At 37.9% G+C, this 27,557-nt stretch overlaps 1 protein-coding gene and 1 pseudogene across 3 annotated transcripts; one reads left to right on the top strand and one right to left on the bottom strand.

Moving 5' to 3' along the window:
* The first annotated feature begins 285 nt into the window (after nt 1–285).
* Nucleotides 286–16,443, top strand: LOC143852540 (cyclin-L1-1-like). Of its 3 annotated transcripts, none has more exons than XM_077361953.1 (9): nt 286–444; nt 8,997–9,184; nt 9,292–9,373; nt 9,610–9,750; nt 10,930–11,099; nt 14,983–15,253; nt 15,342–15,723; nt 16,028–16,063; nt 16,150–16,443. In XM_077361953.1, the coding sequence occupies exons 2-9, from the start codon at nt 9,033–9,035 to the stop codon at nt 16,218–16,220; spliced, it is 1,305 nt and encodes a 434-aa protein (XP_077218068.1). In that variant the 5' UTR covers nt 286–444; nt 8,997–9,032; the 3' UTR covers nt 16,221–16,443. The 3 variants fall into 3 exon arrangements, with proteins under 3 accessions (XP_077218068.1, XP_077218070.1, XP_077218069.1); XM_077361954.1 differs by lacking the exon at nt 286–444 and adding an exon at nt 1,225–1,441; XM_077361955.1 differs by lacking the exons at nt 16,028–16,063; nt 16,150–16,443 and having other exon boundaries at nt 15,347–15,498.
* An 868-nt stretch (nt 16,444–17,311) lies between these two features.
* On the bottom strand, nt 17,312–26,600 carry LOC143853212 (uncharacterized; annotated as a pseudogene).
* Between the last annotated feature and the right edge of the window lie 957 nt (nt 26,601–27,557).

The following is a 27,557-nucleotide window of genomic DNA, read 5'->3' as shown; positions in this document are numbered from 1 at the left end:
GGTTCCAACCCGAGGAACAGAACTGAACCGGCCTATTTGGTTCGGTTCGGTTCTGGGTATAGAATTTGAGAACCGATGGAAACCGGTTCGGTTTTGGGTTTGGGTGTATGGAACCGAGAACTGAACCGAACCAAACCGGTTTTCATGTTTTTTGAAAAACAAAAAAAAGGGTGCTGATATCATTTTCCTCGTATATTTTGGAGCTTTTGGTTTGGAAAAAAAACAAAAAAGGGGTGCTGATATCATTTTTGCTTGGGTAATAACATTAAAACGCATCGATTTTTGTGTGTTTTCAGTTTTGTGTTTTGTTTCTCAAGACTCAAAACGAGCCCTAACCCTAAATCTTTCATCTTCCTTTCCCCTCCACAACCGCCGCTGCCCCCCAGCCCACAGAGAACTCCGTCTCAGCGTCTCCTCCTCACTGTCTCTCCTCACGGATTCACGGTAATCTCGCCTTTTCTCTTTCCTCTTCATATTTGGTTTTTGAGAACTAATTTTTTGAATCAACTCTAAATCTATTTTTGAGAACTGATTTTGAATCCCTACTTTATATAACAAAAGACCAAAAAAAAGAAGTAAAAAACATGGAATTAAAAGGGAAGAGATTTTGGGGTAGAAAGTAGAAACGGCTAGAACCCAGAACTGAACTGAACCGACCAAGTTTGGTTCTAGTTCGGTTCAGTTCCAGCCACAATCGGTTCGGTTCGGGTTCCAAGTTTCAGGAACCGACAATGGAGTGGTTCGGTTCTGGGTATACGCTGGAGCCGAACCGAACCATGTCCACCCCATCAGATGGACCATGTAATTAGCCTTCATGAGCACATTTTTTAGACCTATTATATGATCCGAAATTATTACCAACACAACAAACAAAAGCATGTAGGCGATCCTAAATTGGATTCTACATTTCTACAGTACTATTTTAAGAAAATATCATTTAGGAAACAAATCGGTGTCTCCAAGGGGGACTGAGCGTGAAGTCGCTAAAAATTAGGAAACAAAATTCAAGAAACTCTAGTGTCTCCTCGAGAAAAGGATGATCTTATACCTCCCATCTATTGAGGGACTATACATTATGGAAACACCAATAAATGAGAAGGCTTAGGATCATCCTAAATGGAAATGATATTTGGGGCAAACTTATTTACCTTGTGGCCTACCAAATGGACGATTTGGATCATCTTATGGAATGGATTGTGCTGTACTTTAAAAAAAAGATAACAGTTATGTGCACAGAGAGTGTACGGGAATGGGTTAGTTTCTACTGCTGTGTTCTTTTAGTTTCCTTTTCCCCTCGTTTCCACGGAGAGTCCACTATTTTGCCGCGGAAAACCCCAAAAAGCGTGTTTCTTTAGTTCGAGACTCTCTCTCTCTCTCGCAACACCATTGTCGACGAGGAAGCTCTCCCTCTTCTCGTTCTCTCTCGCAAGACCTCCGTCCGGTAAGTCTCCTGTCCTCTCTCTCTCTCTCTCTCTCTCTATCTCTATCTCTCTCTCAATTTTTTTTGCTGGATATAGGGTTTCGGATAAAGGGTTTGAGTGTAGGGATTCTGATTTACTGGTTAATGTTTGGTTTTCTGTTTATTTTTTCATTCTATTTTGGTATTTAGGGTTTCAGATTTTGGATTTAGGGTTGATGGTTTATGCATTTAGGTTAGGGTTTACAGATTTGGGTTAGGGTTTATGATTTATATGGATTTAGGGTTCTAGAAATAAGGTTTATAGATCTTCTGTTACGATATTTTTTCGTATTTGGGTAGATCTGTTACAATATTTTTTTTGCAAATCAACAGGTTTTGTTGCAATTTGGTATATGTTCCTCATTTCTTCATATTTTGGGTAGATCTTGGGTTGGTATTTGTTCCTTATTTCTTCATATTTTGGGTAGATCTAGGGTTGGTATTTGTTCCTCATTTCTTTGTATTTGGTACAATATTTTGGGTATTTGTTCGTACCTGTTCGTATTATTTTTTTTGCAAATCAATATGTTTTGCTTCGTATTTATTCTCTTGTGCTGGGTATTTATTTTGCTTGGTATTTATTCTCTTGTGCCGGGAGAAAGGGTTTAAGGGTTAGTAATAGGGTTTAGGGGTTAGGATTATTTATTCTCACGGCAACATGATTTGGCATACATATGTAGTTTTTATGTCAAGTCTATGTTGATTGCCTGATTTATATCTTGGCAATTCTATCTTGGCAACTCTATATTTGTGACAATTTGATTGGCATTGTTATTGTTCAGCTTCTGTTTGTCATAGTTTTCTTATTTTGATTGACTTCAGAGGGTTGGACCCACTTATTTTAGACTAGGTTCTATGTTGGCATCATTCTTTTTTTTTTTTTTTTTTTTTGAATATTTATGTTGGCATCATTCTTCATGTTAGTTTCTCACAGTTTCTGTTTAACAGGTTTCTATTGAGTCTCCCTGCAACGAAACGCATAGTTCTGTGGTTTTTGTTAGTTTTTGTGCGCTTTCTGTCAGGTTTCTGTGCAACGAAATGCTCATTTAGTAGGTTTTCTGTCAGGTTTCTTTTCCTTCCCTTTCCTTTCTGCCACGTCAGTTTCCTTCCCTTCACTTCCCTTTCCTTTCCCGACGAGAAAACAGAGCATACGAGTTTTAATTGACAAAAACGAGTGACTCCTTGTTTTTTTAACGCCATCTCTCTCTCTCTCTCTCTCTCTCTCTCTCTCTCTCTCTCTCTTTTCTGCCCTAGCACTTCCCAACCGAACTTGCCAACGCATCCCGATTTCTCGCCTCTCGTCGATCCCATAATCGGTAATCTCTCTCTCTCTCTCTCTCTCTCTGACTTGATCTTTTTCTTCCATTCTCTTATCTGTTTTTTTTTCAGATTTTTGGGTTGGGGTGTTTATTTTAAAATCTTCTTATTCATATTTTGGGTAGGGTTTTGGGTTTGGATTTTACAGATTTGGGGTTTTGGGCTTTGATTTTACTGATTTTGGGTAGGGTTTTAGGAATGAGATGTAAAACCCACCATCTGCAACATAATTTCTATCCCTTAAGATGGTGTTGACTCCTATCTCTTGATCCCCTCTACTCGTACACCCCTTGCTTGCATCCAAATAGAGCTATTCTATGTGTAGCAAAAACAAATAGGTATGCTTCTTACATGGTGAAATATTCAAGAGTTAGTTTGTTCATACATCTTGACACTTAAAAGTTTTACATCTCAAACTCTTATTTTACACAGTAGTGATATTCTTTGTTTCTCTCTTCATCTTCGGATTCCTATCTAATGTATAAACATGATTCCTATCTAAAACTTAAAAAATGGGTTTTTCATTTTCCCCTTTTTATATGGGTTTTCTATTTCGCTCGTTTGATTTGGTTTTTTCATTTCCCCCTTTTCCTTTGTGCGGGTGGGAAGAGGGTTTGCTTCTTCTATCGTTTAACGAAGATCTCTGACATGTGTAGCAATTTTTGTTTTTTCGATTCTTTGGTATTGGCTCTCATTTAATTATTTATTGGGGTATTGGATTCTTCTATATTTAGATGATGGTAGAATTTGGTATTTGGTTAACATGTTGAGTGATGGTAATATTTTTGTTTCTTCTCTCTGCAAATGTATAAACATGATTCTCCTATCGGATACTTTGGATTGTTGGAACTGCTTAGAACAATCTCCATTTCACTATTACGTACATTGTATTAGTTCTGTATCTTGGGATTGTCATTGAGGGCTATTAGAGGCTGGACTCCTTATGTTGCTTGTGTTATTATTTTTGCTTAGTAGATGGTGTATTTTTTATGTTGTGTTTTTTCACATTGCTTAAAGCCGTTTTTTGAATTGCATTTTTGCCAATAAAAATTCTTTGAATTGCATTTTTTTTGGATTTTAATGGAATTAGGTTCCAGTTGATTAATGGAATTAGGTTTGAGGAACTCCTTGATGTGTATGACCACAAAATTGTGCAGTAGGTTAACTAGAGGGTGAACTTTTCATGCGTCACTTGTCTGTTAGATCACCTACAATGTTCATTGATAAGAAAGAAGCAAGGACCAACAGACTGTTTCTTATTTTTGAATAACAAGCACAAGCATTGTTTAGAATTGATGTGGTCTTACGGTCCTAGTGAAAGATTGTTTGCAAACACTTCCTACTGCATGAGTCCACTTAGGTTTGATCTTTCTCTTCAATTCAGAGGCCTTAGCCATTCCAATAATCACTGGATTTTAATGGAGAACACTTCAAGTTAGATTTTGAATATTAGATCAGTTGGATGACCTCTTGCAAATGTCATGGTAACACTATTGAAACTTGTAATCAGGTAGATTTTTAAGCACGATCTAGACCGTTCATTAGGTGGTACCCAATGTGGATAGGCCAGGCTCAAAATTCTTCTGGAGAAGACAAGCCTAGCCCACTGATTCAATTGCTATGAAAGTACATGACTCAAAGAAGTTTGAGTTTTAGGCCATGACCCAAAAATCTTCGAGAGAAGACAAGCCTACCCCACCAATTTAATTGCTGTAAGTAAAGAGGATTCAGAGAAGTTAGAGTTTTACGACGTAAAACTACTGGGCATTGGATCATTGTATTAGTTCTACATCTCGTTTTACTGCGTGCAATGGATCAATGGAAAATGAAAACTCTTTGGTGAGCAAGTTTACCATGTAAAAAATTTACTCTAAATATTGTTTTACAACAATTTTACTTTGATTGGAATGGAGCCTTAGTGTCGTCTCTCTCACAAATCCTAGCTACATTCTCACTCAAATCATGAATCCCTATGTGAGCCTTCCCAACCACCTCTCTCTTCATCTCTGCCCTACTTAAACCGTAACTCCCACCCTAACCCTACTCATGTGTCTCTCCACTCCCTAAGTTTGGGGTGGAGGTGTGCACTAACAAACCCTTTTATCCCCTAATAAATTCCTAAACTCTAATACGCTAAGTGCCCTTTCTACTATATTGGGGGCCAAACTTATTAAAATCAATCTTCTATGTCTAGGATGGAGGCATGGGTCAATAAAGTCTCTTACCCCAATAAAATCCTGAACTCTCTCTCTCTCTCTCTCTCTCTCTCTCTCTCTCACACACACACACACACACACACACACACACACACACACACTCTCTCTCTCTCTCTCTCTCTCTCTCTCCTACATCATTCTCCCTTTCTTTAGCATGCATTGTCATGCGCCTTTTGTTACTTTACTAATAGAAGATAACATACTATGATGATGGTGCGTGACAGCTGATAACAATTTTGGCACAGGGCTTTCGGAGTAGATATTGTAATGTTTGGGTAGGGACATGAGCAGAATTTTGGATCTGATGAAATTTCAATAGGATCCCAAAATATGATCCGAAATGGAATCAGATGATTTTCAGAATGAGGACATGCTCTGTCAAACTATCTTGGATATGAATAAGATCAAATTTTTTAAGAAAATACTCCTGTATACTTCATTTTTTTAAGCAAACATATGAGGGACATTATAGGTTTTTTATTCAAACAACGTAAGTTATGAGTAAAGATGTGTGTTTTTCTATCACAATTGGGTCCTGGAGCCTATAAGTCAAGATGAGGGAGAAACATATAGAAACTATTCCAATCAGTAACTTATTCTTCACCTTAGATTATTTGAAGCTTGTGAAAATCAATCTTATTTTCGAAGAGAGTCCTCTTTATCATGGTCTTCTTATTGCTGTAATCATTTACTTTTTTATTTATTTATTTTTAGATCTTGGATTCTTTGATAAATGGTCCCATTGCGAATCGTTCATGAAGTAGACACTAAAGGTAGGAACCAAGGATTTCTTTAATTAGGATTCAAATGGATTGTAGCCTAGAATTGTGTTTATCTGATTCAAATTGGATCTGGTCTCCCTAAAGACTAGGTTGCTATTTGCTTATTTGAAGCATAGAGAGAGGGGACGTGATGTAATGGTCCTCATTCAATAAGAGGACACCTCATGAATTCACCAAGTTGGCTTCATCAATTTAATATGATAAAAGGTTTCAAGTCGAAAAGCAAATAAAATTGGGGAGGAAAATTGTAGAGTTACCTCGAGGCTAATAGGGGCGTGGCTTTTTCCAACAAAAGTATGATGGAGAATCTTGTCATCAGTTATTCTATATATCAGTTATTAAGAACGTTTTTCATCGACGAAATCACGGAATGTTCATCGACTAAAATGGAAAAAGTGAAATTTTGCAGTGAAAGTTCAAGCCGAGAGGTTGATTCAATCTTTTCTTAAACAACACAGCAAACTTCATAAAAGGGCAACTCTAACTACCAACTTAGCCAGTCTAGTCTACAGCCCTTCGATAGTTTCCCATGAAAGAGTCCTGGGAGCCAAGATGCATGCCAGTTTCATATGACCAGGTCTGTCCATTTTTGTATATGGAATTGAACTCACGAGCAGATGAGGTAGAGCTTGTAAATTACATCAAACAAGTGAAACTCATTTTACAAAAAAGGAAAAAAAAAGAAAAAAAAAAGTCATTTAGACCAATCACATCTCGAGTTCATTGTTTTGAAAATCTTAAGATTTATGATACAAATCTGACGATTGAATCTTAATTTGTATGAATTTCGATTTGAATACCATGATTGAATCTTAATTTGTATGAATTTTATGATTTTCAATTAAATCTTACGATTCTATCATAAATCGTATGATTCATTCGATTTATCCTTGAAAATAGGATTTTCTTTTGAAAGACCTTTCTCTTCCGCGTTAGAAGAAGCCTTTAAATTCTCACTCGTGAGAAGGAAGAAGACAGAGGAGGAGAGGAGGAGGGAGTTTGAATGAATCTAACCAGTTTGAACCTTAGAAGCACGAAGTGGGTGCAGGAGCGGGGGCGAAGGCGGGAGCGAGGGTGTGGAAGCGGGGGGTCTAGAAGAGTCTAAGTTTGAGAGCGCCATGGGAGCGTGCATGTAATATTTTATTTATATATCTTTCAAAATTCAAGTAAATTAAAAAATAATAGTTTCTAACCATTTTCATATGTATATTTCAAAATTTAATTACATCAAAAAACAGTAATTTCTAACCATCTTCATTTACACGCACATCCTCGTGCCTTCTGAAGATGCAAAGCCTTTTGCTTACTGCAATGAAGTGCTCTAAAGAGTTGGAGGAGTTTGATGCAAGGAAGTTGGTGATGGTGGGACTTATGGAGTAATAGAAGCAAGCTAGTATCGTCATTGGAGCGGTTCCCGTCCCTTTGGGGTTGCGCTTCCTGGAAGCTCCTTCCTAAGGAGCGCCGAATCAAGGTTCCAAGGTGGGAGCGGCATCCCGAGGGAAGATTCCTGCTTCTAAGGTTTGAACTAGCGAAGAATAGTGCATGTGCTTGAGGAAATTACTTAAATCGTGGAAGGTGACGACTATAATGAGGCGGTATCAACTACTTACCGATTTTTTATAACTGAAAATTGTCATTTGATGTTTTGAGACTTTGAGAATTTCTATGATCTTGTGTCTTTTATTATGTTTAAGATTATTATCCCATATGCATGGGCTTAGATGGGAAATAGATGATTAACATGTGACAAGTTTCGTAACAAACAATTCGTTTTTTTTTGGAATGTTAACAAATTCATTTTTTTTGAATGGTAACAGATTCATTAATAAAAAGAGGAACATAAGACAAAGTAAAGCTGACCGAGGAAGTCAACCGGAAAAAACAAAGAAATACAATTCAACAACACGCCTAACGCAACCCTTAAGGGGGCAGAAAATCGAAGAGCTCTAGCTCCTGACGCCTCACTTCAGCTCTAGCGAGTCTATCTGCTTCAGTATTGGTGGGCTTTTTGAGTTGACAGGATGAAATACTACATCGAATTCCCCCAACCGTTCCGTTAGCTCATCGATCCACCCAGCCAATCTCTATGGGGAGGGCTTATCTCCCTTCAGCCACCTTATGACATTTAGCGAATCCCTCCAAGATCACCTTCACCAAATCAAGAGATCCAGCATATCTTAACAAACAATTCGTATTACAATATTAAATTACCATTCGCAATAGTTCTTATTTTAATTAATGGATTTGTATGAAAAATAAATAATTGGCTATTTTATTATTTTTTGATTTATTTATGTTCTTTATATTGTTTGATATACACACACATGATATGATTTGACTCCTTTTACGATTTATGATTCGATTCCGATTTTCAATCATTGGTTACAAGATCTAATATGCTAAACTTGTGTTCATCGACCATATCAGAGCACCCGATCAAGATCATGTGGCACACATTGGGTCCATAAGTGATCCTTATAAATGTGATAAGGCTAACAATGTGTTTAGAAAGGAGAAAGTGCACCTGTTGTTTCTCTTATTTTCTTCGTATCTTTCCTTTTTCTTCTCCCCCCTTTTTTGAAATAGTGAAATTTTATTAGAAAGGCAACGCACACGACTGAGGAAGTTGAGGCATCAAAGAGTAAAAGAGAAAAATAGTAGAAGAACACAAACTATAGAACAAAAATCTTTAAAGAAGGTCTAGCCACTCCCGACCGAGCTATCCTATCCGCCTCTTCATTCGCCCACCTCCTGACATGGTGAAATTAGACAAAATGATCGTTCACACGATCAAGTATCTTTTCAATAAACTCTGAAAATCTCGAAGAGAAGGGGTGCTAACGTAGAGAGAATCCCCTTCCACTACGAGGTTATGACTCGTTTGAATCCTTAATACCAATCGGCCCCGAGAAGGCCCACTTGATGGAGCCATTCTTGTCCCTAAGAACACTCCCAATACCTACTGGCCCTGGGTTACCCAAGCTGGATCCATTAAAGTTTAATTTTAACCATTCGATGAAATTTAAAACCATGTCCATTTGTCAATCTTCATATGCTTTTTTTTTCTCATTTTGCACCATGATTGCATTATTGTTATTACTGTTTATTTTCACTTTGGGTAGGTAGGCAAGAATCAATCATTCTTTGATTGTAAATGCTGCTTGGTCGGTGTTTGCTTCTCAATTTCTGAATGCATGATTTTATTTTTCTTTCTTTCTGCAGGAGTAAGGTTCAGTCTGGGTTTTTCTTCTCACCAACATGATTTACACAGCGATCGATACTTTCTACCTGACAGATGAGCAGCTAAAGAACTCACCTACGAGCAAAGATGGCATAGATGAAAAGACAGAAACAGAACTTCGAATCTATGGTTGTGATCTCATACAAGAAAGTGGCATCTTACTCGGATTGTATCCGTCACTTTTTTTTATTAATTTTGAATTTTAGGGAACTCTACAATAATTTTTTCTCTTCTTCCTTTTCTACTTCTTTTTCTTGTTAATCTTGATCACCACAGACCTCAAGCTGTAATGGCTACAGGCCAGGTTCTTTTCCATCGATTCTACTGCAAGAAGTCGTTCGCGCGCTTTAATGTCAAGGTCACATTTCTGGAACATTCTTCTTTTGCTTTCAATTTTAGTTTAAGGTTTTGTGTTATTAGTGAAAAGCTGTCTCTTTTAAATGGCTATTAGCCATAATATGACTTTAATTTTTAAGTATCTCTTCAGGACCATTCAAAAAATATAAAATAATAAATCTCTGTTATTTCCGTGTTTCTTTGATACTAAATGTTGATTTTTGTCTGCATCTACATCATCTGTTGTTTTATCTCCAGAGGGTTGCTGCGAGTTGTGTTTGGCTGGCTTCAAAATTGGAGGAAAGTCCTAGAAAAGCAAAGCACATCTTGATTGTTTTCCATAGAATGGAATGCAGGAGAGAGAACTTACCTCTGGAGCATTTGGACCCCTTCTCTAAGGTCAGAGTGTACCCTTCCTTTAAATGTTCTGCTTATTGCTTTGTTGAAGGATTTAAATTCTTCATATATTCTCTCTTATTTTATTTGGGCTAATTTAATAGATATCTATTCGAATTTTGGGATGGATTTGCTCCCTGCATCCCCCACCCCCAGTCCAATCCCAATTTCCATTAAACACATGTAAAATGATTGTAACTGATCACCTAATGGGCCCAATCTGGAGATTCTGAACTGGATGTCATGCAAAAAATGGCACCGAATGGGGAATTATAATTTTCAATCATCCGCAAATTGGCAGCAATTGAAAAGACAACTGTACCATGTGTTGGACCCAAGGTTTTAAATTTTGAAATTGGTTTCGGACATAGCCGAAACTGAAATTTCGACCGAAATTCCGTTAAAAAAAATTTTCAAAGTTGTGCCGAAATTTCGGTCGTAATTTTGGCCTAAATTTGGGACTCTGGCTGAAATTTCAGTTTCATGTGGTTTTGGTTTCGGTCCCAATTTTGGCCTAAATTTAAAACAATGGCTTTACCATATGCTCGCAGGCAATAAATTAGACGGTTAGGATTGCTTGATTGAAGTGGTTTTTGCATGCTGGTTTGGTTTCTATCATTGTACAAGCTTCACATGTATGGTGGAAATTAGGGCAAGACACAATTTTCGGTGGAACTGCTGGACATCTTTCTGTTTCTTGCAACTTGAGTGGTTTCTTTATTGGGTTTTGGCATTTGCATGGTTATATATTTTTTTTAATGATCAAGAGTATTAATATATGAGTTCAAAGACCGAAGAGGTCTGAACATTTGATACAAGAAGAATCTCAAGAAAAACAAAAAAGGAAAAACTCAAGGTGGTTGATAATCAAACTGCTCGAGATCCTCCTTGAATACCCCATCTTTAGCTAGCTTATCCGCCACGCCATTTGCAGATGGTTTCACATGATAAGCATTTAAATGTCTTCCTCCTGAATATCCAAGGATTTGCATGGTTATATTCCGACTCTTTGCATGATAAAACATGCCTTGAATGAAGAGTCGGAATATAACCATGCAAATCCATGATATTTCTTTGAGTCGAGGAGAGAAATCTTGCTTATGAGAGTGGCCCTAGCATTTATTTGTTGTCTTTGCATTCTTTTTTTTTTTCTTTTTTTGAATGGTTTGTCTTTGGTAACAGAAATATGCAGAAGTGAAGATGGACTTGAATAGAACGGAACGCCATTTGCTAAAAGAAATGGGCTTCATTTGTCATGTGGAGCACCCGCATAAGTTCATATCAAATTATCTTGCGACCCTTGAAACCCCTTTGGAGTTAAGACAAGAAGCTTGGAATCTAGCCAATGATAGGTAAGCTTTAAGTGGAACTTCCCTCTATCTAGTTCTTTTCTTGTTTTTTGTTTTTGTATCTATTGTGGGGTTTCTCCTTTTCTGTTCTTTGGTCTGTTGGCCAAGGATTTCATATGGGTCCTATAAATCTGAGATATGTAAGCATGCTCCCAAGTTGGTTTCTTAATATAGGTTTCTACAGTCCCCAATGTTCATGTCCTACAACCATTAAAACTTAACATGGATCATGCATTATTTATTTCGTAATATCTCCAAGAAAAATGGTCCTACTCATCAATGATTAATTTAACTGGGATGAAATACAAGTTGATTTCTTTTCTTTTGTCTTCTCTTATATATATATATATATATATATATATATATATATATATATGAGAAAACGGTTTCTACACACAGGTGTAGATAAGTTATCTATACACTAGCTTAAAATACAGTGGATGGCATATTGTTTGGGTGATCCAAACCATTCATTTGATTGGTCCTCACATAGATAGGGTGTCCACAAAAAATCAGCTCCATAGGATCATCCCAACCCTACGATTTGTGGAGGTAAAATGGACGTGTATAAATTCTTCACAAATCTGTCCATCACCCAAACAATGTGGGCTTCCACTGTATTTTAAGCTAGTGTGTAGATAACTTATCTACACTTGTGTGCAGAAACCGTTCTCTCTCTCTCTCTCTCTCTCTCTCTCTCTCTCTATATATATATATATATATATATATATATATATATATATATATATATAAGTTTGCCGTAATTCATAATTTTTTGCTGCTAACAACACAATACTTCTGTAGTTCACGCTCGATATGTTACATCATTGTAGTAGTACTCTTGAATGTTGAATAAAATTTAAGAACTGGAATGACATGCTTGCTTTGCTCCTTCAAGGAGATGTGCATATAACCCTCTCATGGTTCGGGACCTCATGACCACCAACACTGCCTACAATGTGGTCTCCGACATTGCCATGACCACTGCAATGGATTGCTTTTTTTTTTCTCCTTCATGGAGCCTCTTCTGATACTTGCTTATCCATGATTGCCTCCCTAAGTTAACTAGGATCTACTTTGGTCGCAGTTTTGGCCCGCGTAGGAGTTTTGACATACTGGATAGAACTTATCCTGATCAGCCTATCTTGGAGTTCAAGGTGACCAAGATAAGGTCTTATCCATGAAAACCCTATGTTTTAACTGAATTGCGCTTAAGGGCTCATGAGAACTGAAGGGAAACCCTAGATTGATCATGGGTTTTGAGAAGACGAATATAATGGAGTTTCTGGATTAAATGGAAGGGAGAAAAAGCAAAGTGGAGGCCTCGTTTGTGCAATAAAAAGAAGGATGAAGATTGAATAGAAAACTTTGAGTATGAACTATAAGAGGAAGAATATGGGATGTACTTTTTTTTGAAGCTATGAGCCATTTGATCATAGTCTTATTGATCTCCTTCATCTCATACCTTGTAAAAAATGATTATATTATGCAGAACTGAAAAGCTAGAGAAGACAGAAAGAAGTAATTTTGTGGAGTCTTAAACTTTTTTTCTTCATAGATTTCGTATGTGCCCTAAATGCCCTTTAAGTGAGAGGGGCGCTAATAGGGCTAAGAGGGGGGCCCAATCATGTAAGGGGGGCTTTGAACTTTGTATTATACTCCCCCCCCCCCGCCTTGCCGTACGTGATGGGGTACAAGTAGATGTTTAGCGACTCAAATGCCTCCAGTACAAATTTAGACCACTTTTAACATGTCAAATTATGCACTCGAAGCCTTTTTTAACCCATAGTTATGGTCCTTAGTCTACAAACAAAATGTTCCTTTCATGTATATTTCCTCCTTCGGAAACTAGTTCTTCACATATATTTGGCTGAGAGTTCAGCCAATGAGCCAACTATATTGGCTAGAGCAAGAATGAAACTCAATGTCGCGCACTTGACTACTGTATTGAACGTCTCATCATGGCCAAGTCGTTATCTTTGATTATATTCCTCAACCACTACCCCTTCCCTTGTATCTGTCGATAATACCATTGGGTTTTTGTTTAAACTTGAAAACCCACTTACAGACTACAGTATTCTTGCTTTCCTTCCCATGTGTCAGTGATATTGGGCCCCATTTCTTCTTCCATGGCCTCTATCCACCTGTTGCTAGAAGCTCTAATTAAAGTTGATGACTCATATGTTGGCTTTAGCAAGGTTTTAAATTTCCGTTTCGGTGTCGGTTTCGGCCACCACCGAAACCGAAACGTTTCAGTTTCGGGCCGAAATTTCGGCCAAAATCATGTAAAAATATGATTATGATTTTGTTTAATTTTTTTAATTTTTCGACTGAAATGCCTAAAATGCCGGTGTCAATTTCGGCGATTTCGGTTGCAATTTCGGCTATTTCGGTGGAAAACTGGAAATTATAACATTTCGGTGTGCATTTTTTAAAATTTCGGTGGAAATTTTGTAAAAAAGTCTAAAAATGAAATTTCGGCGAAATCTTGTAAAGAAATGACTTCATGTGAACTTCGTTTTGGTTTGTGCCGAAACCGAAATATTTCGGACGAAATGAAATGTTTCGGCCAAAATTTAAAACCATGGGCTTTAGAACTTAGTTGTTTGAACTTGTTTGTGTTTCTGGCGAACATAGTGCTTCTCGTATGACCATATAATGCGATTGGTGGTGCCTGGAAAAAAACTGACACAAATGACGGACAATAATCTTTTGATGTCTGGCATCCATAGGGGGATAAGTCCTGCCCTAAAATGACTTGGGGATACCCTTTGTCATATATATATATATATATATATATATATATATATATATATATATATATATATATATAGAGAGAGAGAGAGAGAGAGAGAGAGAGAGAGAGAGTAAAGTATGTGCAGCTGCATAGATAAGCTTATCTGTGCATGGCTCACAAACCATAGGGGGGCCACATTTTTGGGGGATCCAAACATTTTTGGGGGATCCAAAGCATTCATTTGGAAGGCCCTTCCATGGATAGGGTGTGTACCAAAAATCAGACCTATAGGATCATCCTAACCCTGCCATTTGTGGAGGGAAAAAATGGGCAGAAACAGTGTCTGCCCATTTCCCCCTCCACCTTTGATTGGGTTAGGATGATCCTATAGGGCTGATTTTTGGTACACACCCTATCCATTGAAGGGCCTTCCAAATGAATGCTTTGGATCCCCCCAAAAATGTGGCCCCCTATGGTTTGTGAGCTCTGCTCAGATAAGCTTATTTGAGCAGCTCCTCACAAACAATTTCCTCATATGAGGAAATATATCAATCTTTGATGTCTGCATCACTGAGCACAATTGTAGTATCCGCATCTCTAGATCTCCCTTGATCTCAGATGCAATGTTTGATGGTCATAGAGGTGTGACTCATCGAACAATACATTACATGAGATTAAACTTTGCTAGATGATATTAACACTGATAACCCTTGTGATTATTATTATATTCCGCAAAAATGCAAGTAATAGCCTTGGCAGAGGATTTCTTACTTGTAGATAAAGCAACATGCATGTGTGAAGGAAACCCCTCAAGGTATATGTTATGTGCATGCTGCTTCATCTATTAGCCATCTAGGATGTGATGCTCCATTTCATTGCCCCTGATGGACCAATGCCAGAGGCCATCTTAGGCAGTCTTTTTAATCTACTCTTGTTGATGGTTAAGGACCATGTAAATACCAGTAACTATTTACCATTTACACTCCTTGTCGATGATTAATGGCTAAGGGTTGAATTTTGTTGCTTTCATTCGGAAATTTATCTTGCTATGAGCCTTCTACTGTCTTATTCTACGGGTTAGCATTTTGCATTCTTCACTTTGTGTCATTGTTGATATTAGATGTTTGACTTGCATAATTGATTGTGCAGTTTACGAACAACGTTATGTGTTCGATTCAAAAGCGAAGTTGTGGCATGTGGGGTTGTATATGCAGCCGCTCGGAGATTCCAGATCCCCCTTCCTGAAAATCCACCTTGGTGGAAAGCTTTTGATGCAGAGAAATCTGGCATTGATGAAGTTTGTAGAGTGCTTGCACACCTGTATAGTCTCCCCAAGGCACAATATAAGAACGTATGTAAATACTCCGATTCATTCACTTCAACCAATAAGACATGGGAATCTCAAACTCAAGCCCCAAAGGTAAATGCTCCATTTCCCCTCAAAATTCATTACATTCCTTTTGCATGATTTAGCAATTGATGATGAAGACCGTAATTCTTTTGCTTAGGAAAGCTCGATGAATGGTGCGGTTAGTGATACCAGTACTCCCAAGGCGGCAGCTAATCCAGATGTTGTTGCATCGAAAGATGCATTGATAAAATTAGCGCTAGACAAGCTGAAAGAGTCAAAGAAGAGCGATGATGATACCAAAAGCATGCCCATTGAAGGAGATTTAAAAGAAGAGAGTGGGACAAAACCTAAGGCTGATCATAGAACAGATGGAAGTGGAGAACGGACTAGGGAGAGAGAGCGGGAGAGACTGAAGGCTAGGGAACGAGATAGGGGTAGGGACTCTGACAGGGATATAGAGCGAGAAAAGGAACAAGAGAGGGATAGAGACAAGTTCAAAGAGAGAAGTCACCGAGCCAAGGACAAAGGAAAAGATTCAGGTATGAATTCATCTATAGTTGTTCTGTTGTCCTTTAATTCGTCATTTTTAATGTTCCTTTTATTTTATTTTATTTTATTTTTGAATGGTTGTTCCTTTTATTCATCATTTGATTTTTGAAAATATACCGATCGGCGACTTGGCTTAGCCGACTCTTTTGGCCCTAACTGAGTCAACGATAAACTCGAAGAACTTGACCAACTCAATTGAAAACTCATTGCTCTCTGATTCTTGACCAAGTCTGAATTTGTAAACATTCTACTGCTTTGCTCTTGATGATTTCTTTACTCCTTCTATCAATGCAGGTCATTCTGAGAAATTAAGGCATCACCCATCGCGAGGTATGTTTATTAGCTCGATTATTTCATTGCAGTTTTTCCTTGTCCAAAAGAGAAGTTGTTATCTGATATAAGTACGCCTTTTGCAGATCGTGGCGATTACCACAGCTCGTATTCATCCCGTGAAAAGGATCGGCATAGACACCATCCATACTCATGAAGAGAGAGTCTCTTGTATTCTTCAATATTGAGAAAGCACTGTACCACCAAAATCACATAAGTTGTGTAGTTGTAACTATTTTCAAAGCCAAATCAAATATTCAATCTAAAAAAAATTACAGAAAAAGTAGCAGGAATATTGGCACTTTTCTTATTTTCTTATTTATATATTGAAATAAGAAAATTAGGACACTCCTATTTTCCTATTTATTTGAACCTTGAAATCTCATAATATTTATATTTATATCTAGAAAACTGAGGTTGTTAGAAAATGTTTTTCTATATTATATAAGGTCTTGGTTGTAGACTATATCTCTTGTACTTGAGAGTTTTTATATGGTGCCCGAGCGTCAAGTACGTGAAAACAGTACCACCGTTGATATTTGATCCAACGGCAGCCCTCAAGGGTGGACTTGATGCTCGGGCACCATATATAGAGTTTTTGGTTGAAGTTCTTTGATCAAATTCACTGTAGATGTGATTAGAAAATGTAACAAATCATGTAGGTGATTAGAAACTGTAACAAAATCATGTAGATTTGAAATCTTCACAGCAATTTCTAGTCGGATAATAGACTTGTGCATGTGGGAAGTAAACCAACATTGAATCAATTGCTATGATGTTCGATATGACATCAAGAGATTTGTCATGAATTATTACTCTTTAATATTAGTAGTACAGACAGTCATTGTTAAGTTTATGATTCTGTTTTGATTCAATTTTTTTTACAAACTCATGGGAATGTGTTCGTATATATTAATAAGTTGCTGGTTCACACTATCAATTGCAGCAAGTGCTGGTCAAAATGCATTTATAACTTATCGTGTAGGGCACATTAAGCGTCTTTTGCTTGAAATTTTCTTCTTGGAACAAGGTTCAATTACAATTAGTATGGAAATGATTTGAATGATGTCTTCTTGAATATTTGAGGGAACATTCTGTACCTTGTTAAAAACCGATCCTTGATCACCGACCACCCTAACAAAATCAAATTTTGTATCCAAACGAGGTGGACAAACCCCACTATTTCCATATATTATAATGGAGGGAGGTACTTATTCAACTGTGGCAATCAACAATTGCTAATTGTGATTAGGAATTCACTACGCCACAGTTGTTCTGAATTTCTCCTACATCTCCAGTGAGAACTTGGATGGCTCCCATCTTCAGCATTGAATTGGCGAACACTGGGAAAAATAAGTCAGGGTGTTGTAGTTGCTTAGCTATATTTGCTGAATTCGTGTCGGCTAGAAGTGCTGCGTCGGAATGAAACAAACCCTTGTGTTGATAGAGGATCTCAAAGTAATGAGGGTCAAAGGAGAGGGAGCTCTGAGGGTCCATTGGTATGATGATCGACGGGTCGGTGGGGTTGGGGCAAAGTTTTCTCAATGTGTCTGCATAAGCTGGATCTAAAGAAGGATCTGCATCACCATTTCCAGTGAAATTGTATAGCCTCTTTGAGAATGATCTGCAATGTGCATCTCCAATTGTATGTGCACCTGCCCAATTCAGTCCCTCAAAAATTTACGTTAATATTTCATTTAGAGAGGATAAGGAAGATGAAGGGTAGAAATTAAAGGAAAGCAATGAAAAACAGCAAAGCAAAAATGACAATAAACCCCATGTTTTAAATTTTTAAAGAACTAGAGAAGGTGATTTTCAGCATTCACACCCACTTCTGTATATGTATGAAATGATATTTTTACCCCTTTTCTATAGCATTCACACCCACTTTTGTTTGTATTTTCCTAAACATGACTACATTTTCAAACCATTTTGTATATCTTTTCCTGAAAATGATTTCATGTACATGAAAAGAAAAACTAAAGTGGTGGAAATGTCAGGACAGGGAGATATTGCATGATCCACTAGCACTTGCTACATGCACACATGCATGTTCATTTATAGATCCATGTATAAGTCCATAGATTGTTACCTGATAATGCCACAAGATCCATAACATTGAGTCCACTTTCAGCAAAGAGTTTCTGCAGGGTGGTGAAATTTGAGAACTCTGAAGGTAAGCCAATTAGTGCTTCAGAGGCAAGAGAGATAGTACCATCCCTTCTCCCAGTCAATACTTCCCATAAGGGTCTTTTAAACTGTACAAAAAATTAAGGCGAAATGTGTTATATTTTTCCCACCCCATTAGTTGAACTACTTGAAATGCTTGATTTGTCAGGTATTTGAGTGAAAGATCCATTAAAGAGTTGGTTTGATCCACTCTCTTCATAAATGACTAGAAGTAGTTCAGATATGGTTTTTTTTTCCTTTTATTTTTGAACTTACTTGGAATGAAACAGTGTCACGAGCCGCGTGAGCAAGAATGTCTGCACATGAAACAATTCCGGGGCATTCTTGTCCGATTTGAGCCTTGATTTCGTCGATCTCATCAAAACCTTGCAAAGATAGATTGGGTGGTGCTTCCTTTTCTGGTAGAGGGGTTCCTGTTGGGCCCAGGAGTACGGACGCATCGCCCTGCACGAGATAGACAGTGTAGGCCATTACAAAACCTTCAAGATCCTAATTCCATTAAAGGAATACATGTATAACAAAGCATATGTTCTACATACAGTAAATACACATTGGTTTACCCAAGCTTACCGATAAAAAACAAATACATTGGGAAATGATATTGCCACCCCCTTTTGTTTGCCTTTTCCTGAAAATGACTTTGCTTTCAAGAAAGCAAAACAATAAGGAGGTGAAAATACATTTGTTTTCAGGAAATGACCAAAAAAGGGGTGAAATGATAGAAAAGGATATTGAAATATACATTATTTAAATACACTCCTCACTTTAAATAAGGTGATGAGTGCCCTTATCAAAATACAGTAGTGCTGATAACATTTCCCTATTTATAAGCAAACAAAGGTGTGTGTGTGTGAGTGTGTGTGTGTGTGAGAGAGAGAGAGAGAGAGAGAGAGAGAGATTTTATAAGGAGGGTGATGTTACGCCCCAAAACCTGGATAGCTGCGCTATATTCATAAATTAATATGCAAATTTCTAGATATTGACTAGAAGCTTGTTCTCTATTCTAAGAAAAATACTAAGATATCCTTTACCCCACTTTTCAAAACACCACTTTCTAAGACAATGAATTTTGATTTACAAATTCTCTCATGTGAGAGGGTCGGTCGGTCCACCCCAATCGACTTAAATAAGCCCCCTAATATAAAAAGTAGTAGGGGCGTATCAGTGGACGTATAGATAGATATGTATATGTCACGTATGAGGAACTTGACACATTCCAACTTCTATGTGTACATTAACAATCACATTAGCAAATGATTACATGGAGTTTGTATGTGTATATGTGGTTATATTTTGGATGGATGAATCATACCCTAACAAAACAGTCATGATAATGCAGTCTAATTAAGCAGATCTGCTCCCAAGCCAGGGTCAGCTGCAGTGAGGGTCCATGTAATATTCCGCACTATCATCTCAGCTATAGGGCAACTATCATGGTAGAAATTCATCCTCAGTCCCCTACCTCCATGGAATTCCCCCTCTTCTCCACCTCTATGAAAATTATCTCCATGTCCATCTCCATGTAATTCTCCCTCATCTCCACCTCTATGGGATCTCTCCCCATATGCATTACAAACCCCAATAACAACCAACAAGATAAGCAAGCTCACCCTAATCATGTTACTAGACAATAAGAAGCAAAGGACTTGAGGGGAATGAAGTTGTGATGTATAGTAGAACTACTATATTAAAGAACCTTTCCTTTTATGAGTAGGCATCAGTTTTGACTTTGTTATAATGGGTGTCGTTATCATTCCTTATCTAGCTCCTTTTAGTTTCAGATACTAAAATACTCCCATGTTCATTCCACATGAAGAAAATATTGAAGAAGAGGATAATGTCTTCAGTTAAAATAGAAGATGATGATGGGGTGATGAGAATAAGATAATGTTGCTAAAACCCCATGTTTATTCAACTTCATTTGGAATAAACCTAACGTATGATATTTCCATGTGAGAGAATAAAAAAGCCTCCATTTATCACGTCTATAAATTTATAGGATTTTGCAAGGGACCATCACAGAAGGCATTTTGCCTTGGGCTGTTGCATGTGCGAGCAGCCAGATAGGCTCAGATTTCTATGATGTGGCTGCTCTCACATGCAACAGCCCAGATGCGAAATGCCTTCTGGGATGGTCTCTAGCAAATCCCTAAACTTATATACTCTCTCTCTCTCTCTCTCTCTCTCACACACACACACACACACACATATCCCAGTCGTTTGCTTTCTTGTTGGAGATTGCTTTTCTTACGTTACTTAATTGAAAGAAAGCTGACATATTGGCAATGGCTGGCTTGCTTCTAATGGTCACATACAGATAACTGATTGTCTATCTTAGTTTATAATCTTGCCGAAATGATATTGGCACTCAAGTGTTTTTTTTTTTTAATGGCAGGTTCACTTCTCATTTTATTAAACATCCTTTTTAGGGAAATGATTTCAACACAAACATGTTTTGACACATGATGCTCATGTTTCTTGTCTTTTATATTTAATGAGCTGTAAAAGGCTTTTTATGGTCCCAAAAAGCACTTATGTCACAATTAATTGCTAAAAGACAAGATACATGAGCGCATGTATCAAAACATAGTTGTGCAACCTTTTGAAGCTAATTAGAAAGTGTAAAATAAAAAAAAGTAGTGACATGAGTAAAATAAGGAGTGTTGATACATATAGGCTATCGATATTAACACATTAATAATGTTTTGATAATGAGCCGAAGAGCTCGGTGGCTTGGTGCAAACGCATGACTCTTCACAATAACAAAGTATGAAACATTCTGAGCAAAGGAGACCGCAACAGTCTCTCGCACTCCTACGTCACTAGGAAAGGAAGCTTGCATGTCCCATTCGCCGCATCATCATCATCTTTGAAATCGGTGACAATGTTCCCATTATAGATCTTAATCTTAACCCAACAATTTTTTTTAATATGACTTGACCTGCCACAATAATAGCAATGAAAATCTCGTTTTTCTTATGATTCATCATTTTGTTTAGCACGATCACCTTTCCTATGCATAGGTTTCGTTTTTCTTATTTTTCTGTCACTTCCTCTTACTACACATGCACTTAGGATCGTACAACATTCCACCACTCTCTAAATTGTCGTCCTCGGATGCTAACTCTATGACAGCTTTCAGTCTGGTTCTTCTCCAAGAAGCTCTATTCATAGGTTGCCCCACCCATGACTCAATCATAAAATGTAGTGTTGGCTCAGATACCAAATGTTAAGTACCTAACCAATACTCCAAAAGTTCCATGACTGATGAAATGCGATAGGATCGTAATAGAATCACTCCCTTTGGTCCTGTTTGGATTGCAAGAATGCTTTTTTTTTTTGTGGAAAAGGATGGGATTTCTTAAAAAGAGTAAAGAGGGGCCTCAACCGAGGAGGTCGAAGAAACACAATCAGCACAAAGATGAACGTGAAACTACAAGAACAATAGCAATCGAAGGTAGAAAGTTGAAGATTTCTAATGAACTACGATTCACTCCATCCCGAGAAAGACGGTTCGCCCCTTCGTTAATCTATGAATGTACTAGAATCTGACCTAGTAACCCTCCACACGACCTGAGATCTCATATATCAACTTTGAGAGTCTAAAAGGGTCAGGGTATCTCTCATCCAATCATTTGAAAATGTTGAGGGAATCACCTTCCACATAAGATTATCCAGATCTCTATTAGCAGTTAATCCGATGCCTTGACGAATAGCTCTCGCTTCCGACTCATTAGAGTCTTGACTTCAATTGGATAAAAAAAATGTCCATTTGTTGACCTAGTCTTGTCTCTAAGAAGACCTCTAATTAATTCTAGTCGGGCAAAGGTTTCCCAAACTAGAACCATTGAAATTAAACTTCAACCAACCAAACTCAGGGGTAGTCCAAATAATGACCTCTCGATCCTTGACTCATGCAAACCTCCCTCCAGAAACGTCTTATATCAGTAGCTGAACACATCTTAAAGCAAGGGAGAATCCTAGCCCAAGAAATGACTAAAGATTCTCAAGAATTTGGGAGTGGTTAACAACATTATTGAAAGTTCAGGCATTTCTCTCCTTCCGTAAGACCCAAATAGAGTGCCCAATAGGATGAGCTTCCAGAGAATCATACCCCTTGTGGGCCATGTCACAAAAAACCGAGAGTCTAGGAGGTTACATACGTGGGCAAGAAAGACCCACCCCCTTTGGGCTAGGGGTGCAACTCGGGTCGGGTTGGGTCGGGTTGAGGCCAACCCAACCCAACCCGATTTCCAACCCAACTGGGCTCAACCCGACCCAACCCGATTTCCAATTCATGCTCATGTTTTTTGTGGGCCTCATTGTTTTTTTTTTGTTCACATTCCTACACAGGCATCCACCATATAAAAACTCTTTGTAACTGAACTGAAGGATAAATTTATGTTGAAATTTAAGCACATTTCTAGCTTCAATGGGAAATGTGTTCAGTTGAAATTGGGTTTTAAGCACATTTAAGCACATATCGGAATTGGAAATCGGGTTTCGGGTTGGGTCGGGTTGCCCGGCTCTCCAACCCGACCCAACCCGATTTCCAATTCGGGTTGATTTTTTCCAACCCAACCCAACCCGATTAAAAAGAAAAAACCAACCCAATCCAACCCAAATTCGGGTTCGGGTTGAACCCGACCCGAGTTGCACCCCTAATCAGTCATGAATATGTGGCCGTGGCAAACTTGTTCTTGGCTTTACATTTCATTCTACGTTTCCTACACATTTTAACTCGCATTTGAATCTACACTGCAAATGTAATATTAGTCTCGTCAGCCTAACCTCAACTTCAAATAACTCCAAAGACCAAAAGGATACAAGATGATACATACCAATAACAAAAGTAAAATTACATCCACACTCATTTATTTTACCAACGGCACTCTGCCCTTCATTTGGACTCATAATTATCTATTAAAGGGTCCTAAAATCCTCAAAAATCTTTCCACGGAGAATACGAGAAGTGTTTAACAAAGAGAAGAATGCCATTAACAAACAATGGGAATATTTTATTCATGCCCCAAACACCCATTAAAAGGGTTCACATTATTGAAATTCAATAAGACAGATCACTCAGAAACCATACATTACATAAACCAGTTCATTCTTAAGAGTTCACAACGGTACAGTTCTTCCTAATCTCTCCAGACTCCCCAGTACGAACTCCGACCGCTCCCAGCTTCTTTATAGAATCCTTAAAATCTTTAAAGAAAACACTTGACTTAAGCAAGTCATCGACGAGCTCGCTTGACTCTCCATTCGTGAGGAGCGCAGCATCGGATTGAAAGAGACCCTGGTGTATCTTCAAGTTTCGATAGTAGTTATTACCGAAGGAAAAAGGGGTGTTTGGGTCCATGGGCACTGTGGTGGTGTCATCCGAAAGGCTTGGACATTTCGTTTTCAAGAAAGCAGCATAAGTCGTGTTTAGAGAAGGATCCATATCCCCTTTGCCAGTGAAGTTGTAGAGTCTATTGCTGAAGAAATTGCATAGCCCTACTCCAATGGAATGTGCACCTGTCAAGGCAAGACATAAAGAGACTTTTTTGAGTTGTAATCTAATAAATAAACTTTGTAGTAACATAGATATAAACTATGGTGAAGCCTACTCAAGAGAGTGATACTTCATTTAGGGTTTGAGGGTGGGCGGCGGAACTCCTCAAGATTTATGTTTTCTCTGTTTGGATGCCACATGCAAGGCATCCTCGAGCAATTTCCAAGCAAAAAAAAAAATCACTTTTCCTCAACTTTATGGTGCTTGGTTGCCAATGGAGCATCGAAACCCCTAAAAACTACCAAATAAGAAATAGGTGTAACAATTGATTGTTTGGTGACATGGCATCACATATCTTTCCATATGAAATAACCCAAACGGAAGAAATTTCATAGGTAATCTCTCTCTCTCTCCAGGGAAAATTTGCATCCAAACAACGACTTTACTTGGTTTTACCAGGGTTTTAAAATCCTGCCCCCTCCAAAGGGGTGGATCCAGGAATTTTCCAGGTTGAGAGAGAGAGAGAGAGAGTTCTTTTTTTATCTATTTAAAGAGAGGGATTCTGGGAAAACCCTTTTGGTGAAGTTTATTTCTGATCAGGTGGAATCACTTTCATTGACTAATTGGAGCAAGGAGATTTTACATGGTGTATGGGCGTGACGTCCAGAATTTTTTTAAAAGTACAGGAGGCCCCCTTCATAGGATGATCCAAAGCGTTCATTTCTTGGGACACGATGTAAATAAGTTGTACCCCGAAGATCATTTCTATTGGATGTTCCTAACCGTCCAATCATTAGAGGGATTGCACATTATGAAACCTTTATAGACAGGAGGGTTAGGATCATCCTATGGACATGATCAATGGGATACAGTCTATTAATGTCATGGCCCAACAAATGAACCGTTTGGATCATCATGTGAAGTGAGACCACTGTACCTTTTGATAAATACTGGAATTTAGGCACACATTATATATATACAAAATCTCATTATTTAACTATACCTGATAAGACCACGAGATCCTTGACAACGAGGCCTTTGTTAACGAAGCTCTGCTTGAGGTCGGTGAAGTTGAAGAAAGGGGAAGGTAAGTTGGGGAGGACCTCCGCCTCACGTGAAATGTTGCCATCTCTTCTACCAGTCAGCACGTCCCATATAAGTCTATTGAACTGCAATCCAAAAACTCTAGTGAGATTCTATAATGGAAAAATTACTATGGTTAATTAACCTTGTTAGGGCTGATCAGGGTAAACCATAGTTCAAAATTTTGAAAACTAGTCTAGAATCGAAAGTGAGGTGAGACAAGTCTCCAACGAGTGATTGCTGACTCCATAAAAACTCAAGGATATTTTCCTAGTATATTATAGAAATTTCGTGTAGGTGACCCAACTAGTCTGGGACAAAGGCTTAGTTGAGTTGAGTTGAGTATAGAAATTTCGTAGGTGTACTCGATGCTCAAAAGATACAAGATTTACACCAAGTAGTCCATTTATCATCTATTCAATCTTGTTAGGTGTGTCAATGGACCCGGACGGTCTGATGGATATGGGCACAACAGTTGGATCCAAACCGTGTCCATTGGATCCATATCCTAAGCTTCAAAATTATTTTGAATCATGTGCCAGACGGAGATACAAAATCTGATGGAGAGTCCTAAATCGAATTTTAAGGTACGAATGTTCGAAAATTTCCTTCATATTTTCGGTGATTATGTCTATTCATGAAAGGTATTTACCTAATATTTAAAACCTACTCCAAATGACAAACAAAATTTCATTTACGCACCTTTCATTTTGATTACGATTCTCCTTCTGTCTCTCAGGTTTCTTCCCTTTTCCCTCCCATAACCCTACGTCCTAACTGTGTACAATATAAGTATGACCTAGGACACCCCAATATGAAATAGACAAAGACCAATGGGTAATAGGCCTATCTCGTCTATCTTGATAAAACAAAGATGGATAGTTATTATATAGTGAAAAATCATTGATCAAGACCGAGTGGATAGTATTACTCTAGTCACCGGGGTATCTTTTTTCGGAATTTGTAAATCAAAATCAATGTTCCTTGTTTTGTGAAAAGTCATTGTGGTGTTCCCGGATAGTTATTATGTATTGAAAATAGAAGTCATTGTATGTTTTCTAGGGTTCATTTATACTTGTGTTATGTTTTTTCCACTTGGTTCAACTCACTTGAAAGGAAACAGCATCCCTGGCAGACAAAGCAATGATATCTGCACATGAAACGACTCCTGGACATTTTTCCTCCAATTTGGACTTCACTTCATCAATGAAATCAAAACCTGATACAGATAGGTTTGGATTTGCTTCTTTTTCAGCCGGGTTATTCGGAGTAGAATTCAATAATATAGAAGCATCACAACCCTGAAAAATAGATGAACAAAATGTAGTTAGTACAAATAGCAAACTAAATATTCATAAATATAGACACAACTTGTGTTTACAACACATAGATTAGACATACATGTATGTAATAATAATATCTTTGGGAAATGATATTATTAGGAAAGGATGAACAAATGGGGTGGAAATATTATTTTTCCCTAAGCTGTTATAGCTTATGTAAAAGTTTAAACAATGATGAATGGTTCATATATGTGTTTGAAAAATTTAGTACCCTAACAAAGCAATCATGGAAATGCATCCTTAGGAGTTTTGCCGGCAAAGTCATGTTGATGGCGACACGGCTCCAAGTGAGGTTCTTCACAATCTCCTCAGCATCAGGACAACTATGCTTGTAGAAGTTTTTCTTCAACCCACTTCCATGACAAACCCCTAAAACTACAAAAACTACTACAAAAGCTAACAGAAGGAAGCTTGGCCTCATCTTCAACAAGCTGAACTCACTTTACTCTACGGCAACAACAATGAAAAGGGTTTTAGAGACTCTAAACCATAATGCAATGGAAACCCATAAAGTCTTCCTTTTATACACATCTAATATTGTTTCCTCCCACATAAACTAAACATTGATACTCTAATGAAAACAGCTAGGCAACCGTCTTTATTAAACACAAGTCAAACCCTCTACTTGGAGAGGGTTTTGGGGTTGCGGGAGGCTTAATTCATAAGAAGTGCCATTTTTTAAGGCGCAGGAAGCTGATCTAAACCTTTAATTTATCCATGAGGAGGTGCCCACATGGGCTCTCATATTAGCAACCAGTTGTAATTAGTATGTAACATCTTTGGAAAATAATATTTCCAGCACTTCCACCCAATTTTCATTGACTTTTCCAGGAAAAGACTTCATCTTTAGGAAAAGACAGACAAAAGAGAATGGAAATGATGAGATAGGAGGTGGATCATCATTTTTGGACTATCTAATCTAAATATTTACATATATAGAGAGAGTCTAGCGTCAAGCGGTTAAAGCTTGAAGCTACTCGGGTCTCTCTTGGCCATAAAACGCCTTGTTGGCATTCCCTTTTCAACTATGGTTAATACATCGGCGATTAATTGCCCATTTCCTCTTGACTATAAAATTTACAGGTTGGCATTCATTTAGAAATGAAATCCGTCTATTAAGATACCATCAGAACAGGTCCTAGTCAAATAGCAATGATTCGAAGCACTTCTTTTTACATTATACTATTTCGGAAACCCAAAGACTCGATCGTATGGATATGTAAAATACATGATTTCCAATCCTAGCAGGCTCCTAATCTGCCTCCGGAGTCGATCTTTTTCCGGGTTAGGAGCGTCGGCGGCGGCTTGCCATATTTGAGGGTTAGGATCATCCCATGAAGATGATTTTTTCACTTTTGCTTCCTAGATCAGAGTGTAC

The sequence above is a fragment of the Tasmannia lanceolata genome, unplaced genomic scaffold (genome assembly GCF_043159265.1).
Source record: "Tasmannia lanceolata isolate RefF3 unplaced genomic scaffold, GAP_Taslan_0.1 ptg000019l, whole genome shotgun sequence".
Lineage (NCBI taxonomy): Eukaryota > Viridiplantae > Streptophyta > Magnoliopsida > Canellales > Winteraceae > Tasmannia > Tasmannia lanceolata.
This window is presented reverse-complemented; position numbering and strand designations above follow the sequence as displayed.

Bases quoted from the DNA above. Each gene is read 5' to 3' on its own strand.
- LOC143852540 (XM_077361953.1), top strand. From the start codon at position 9,033: ATGATTTACACAGCGATCGATACTTTCTACCTGACAGATGAGCAGCTA. The intron at 11,100-14,982 runs GTAAGCTTTAAG...TTGATTGTGCAG, and splicing joins TGGAATCTAGCCAATGATAG to TTTACGAACAACGTTATGTG. The intron at 15,254-15,341 runs GTAAATGCTCCA...TCTTTTGCTTAG, and splicing joins CTCAAACTCAAGCCCCAAAG to GAAAGCTCGATGAATGGTGC.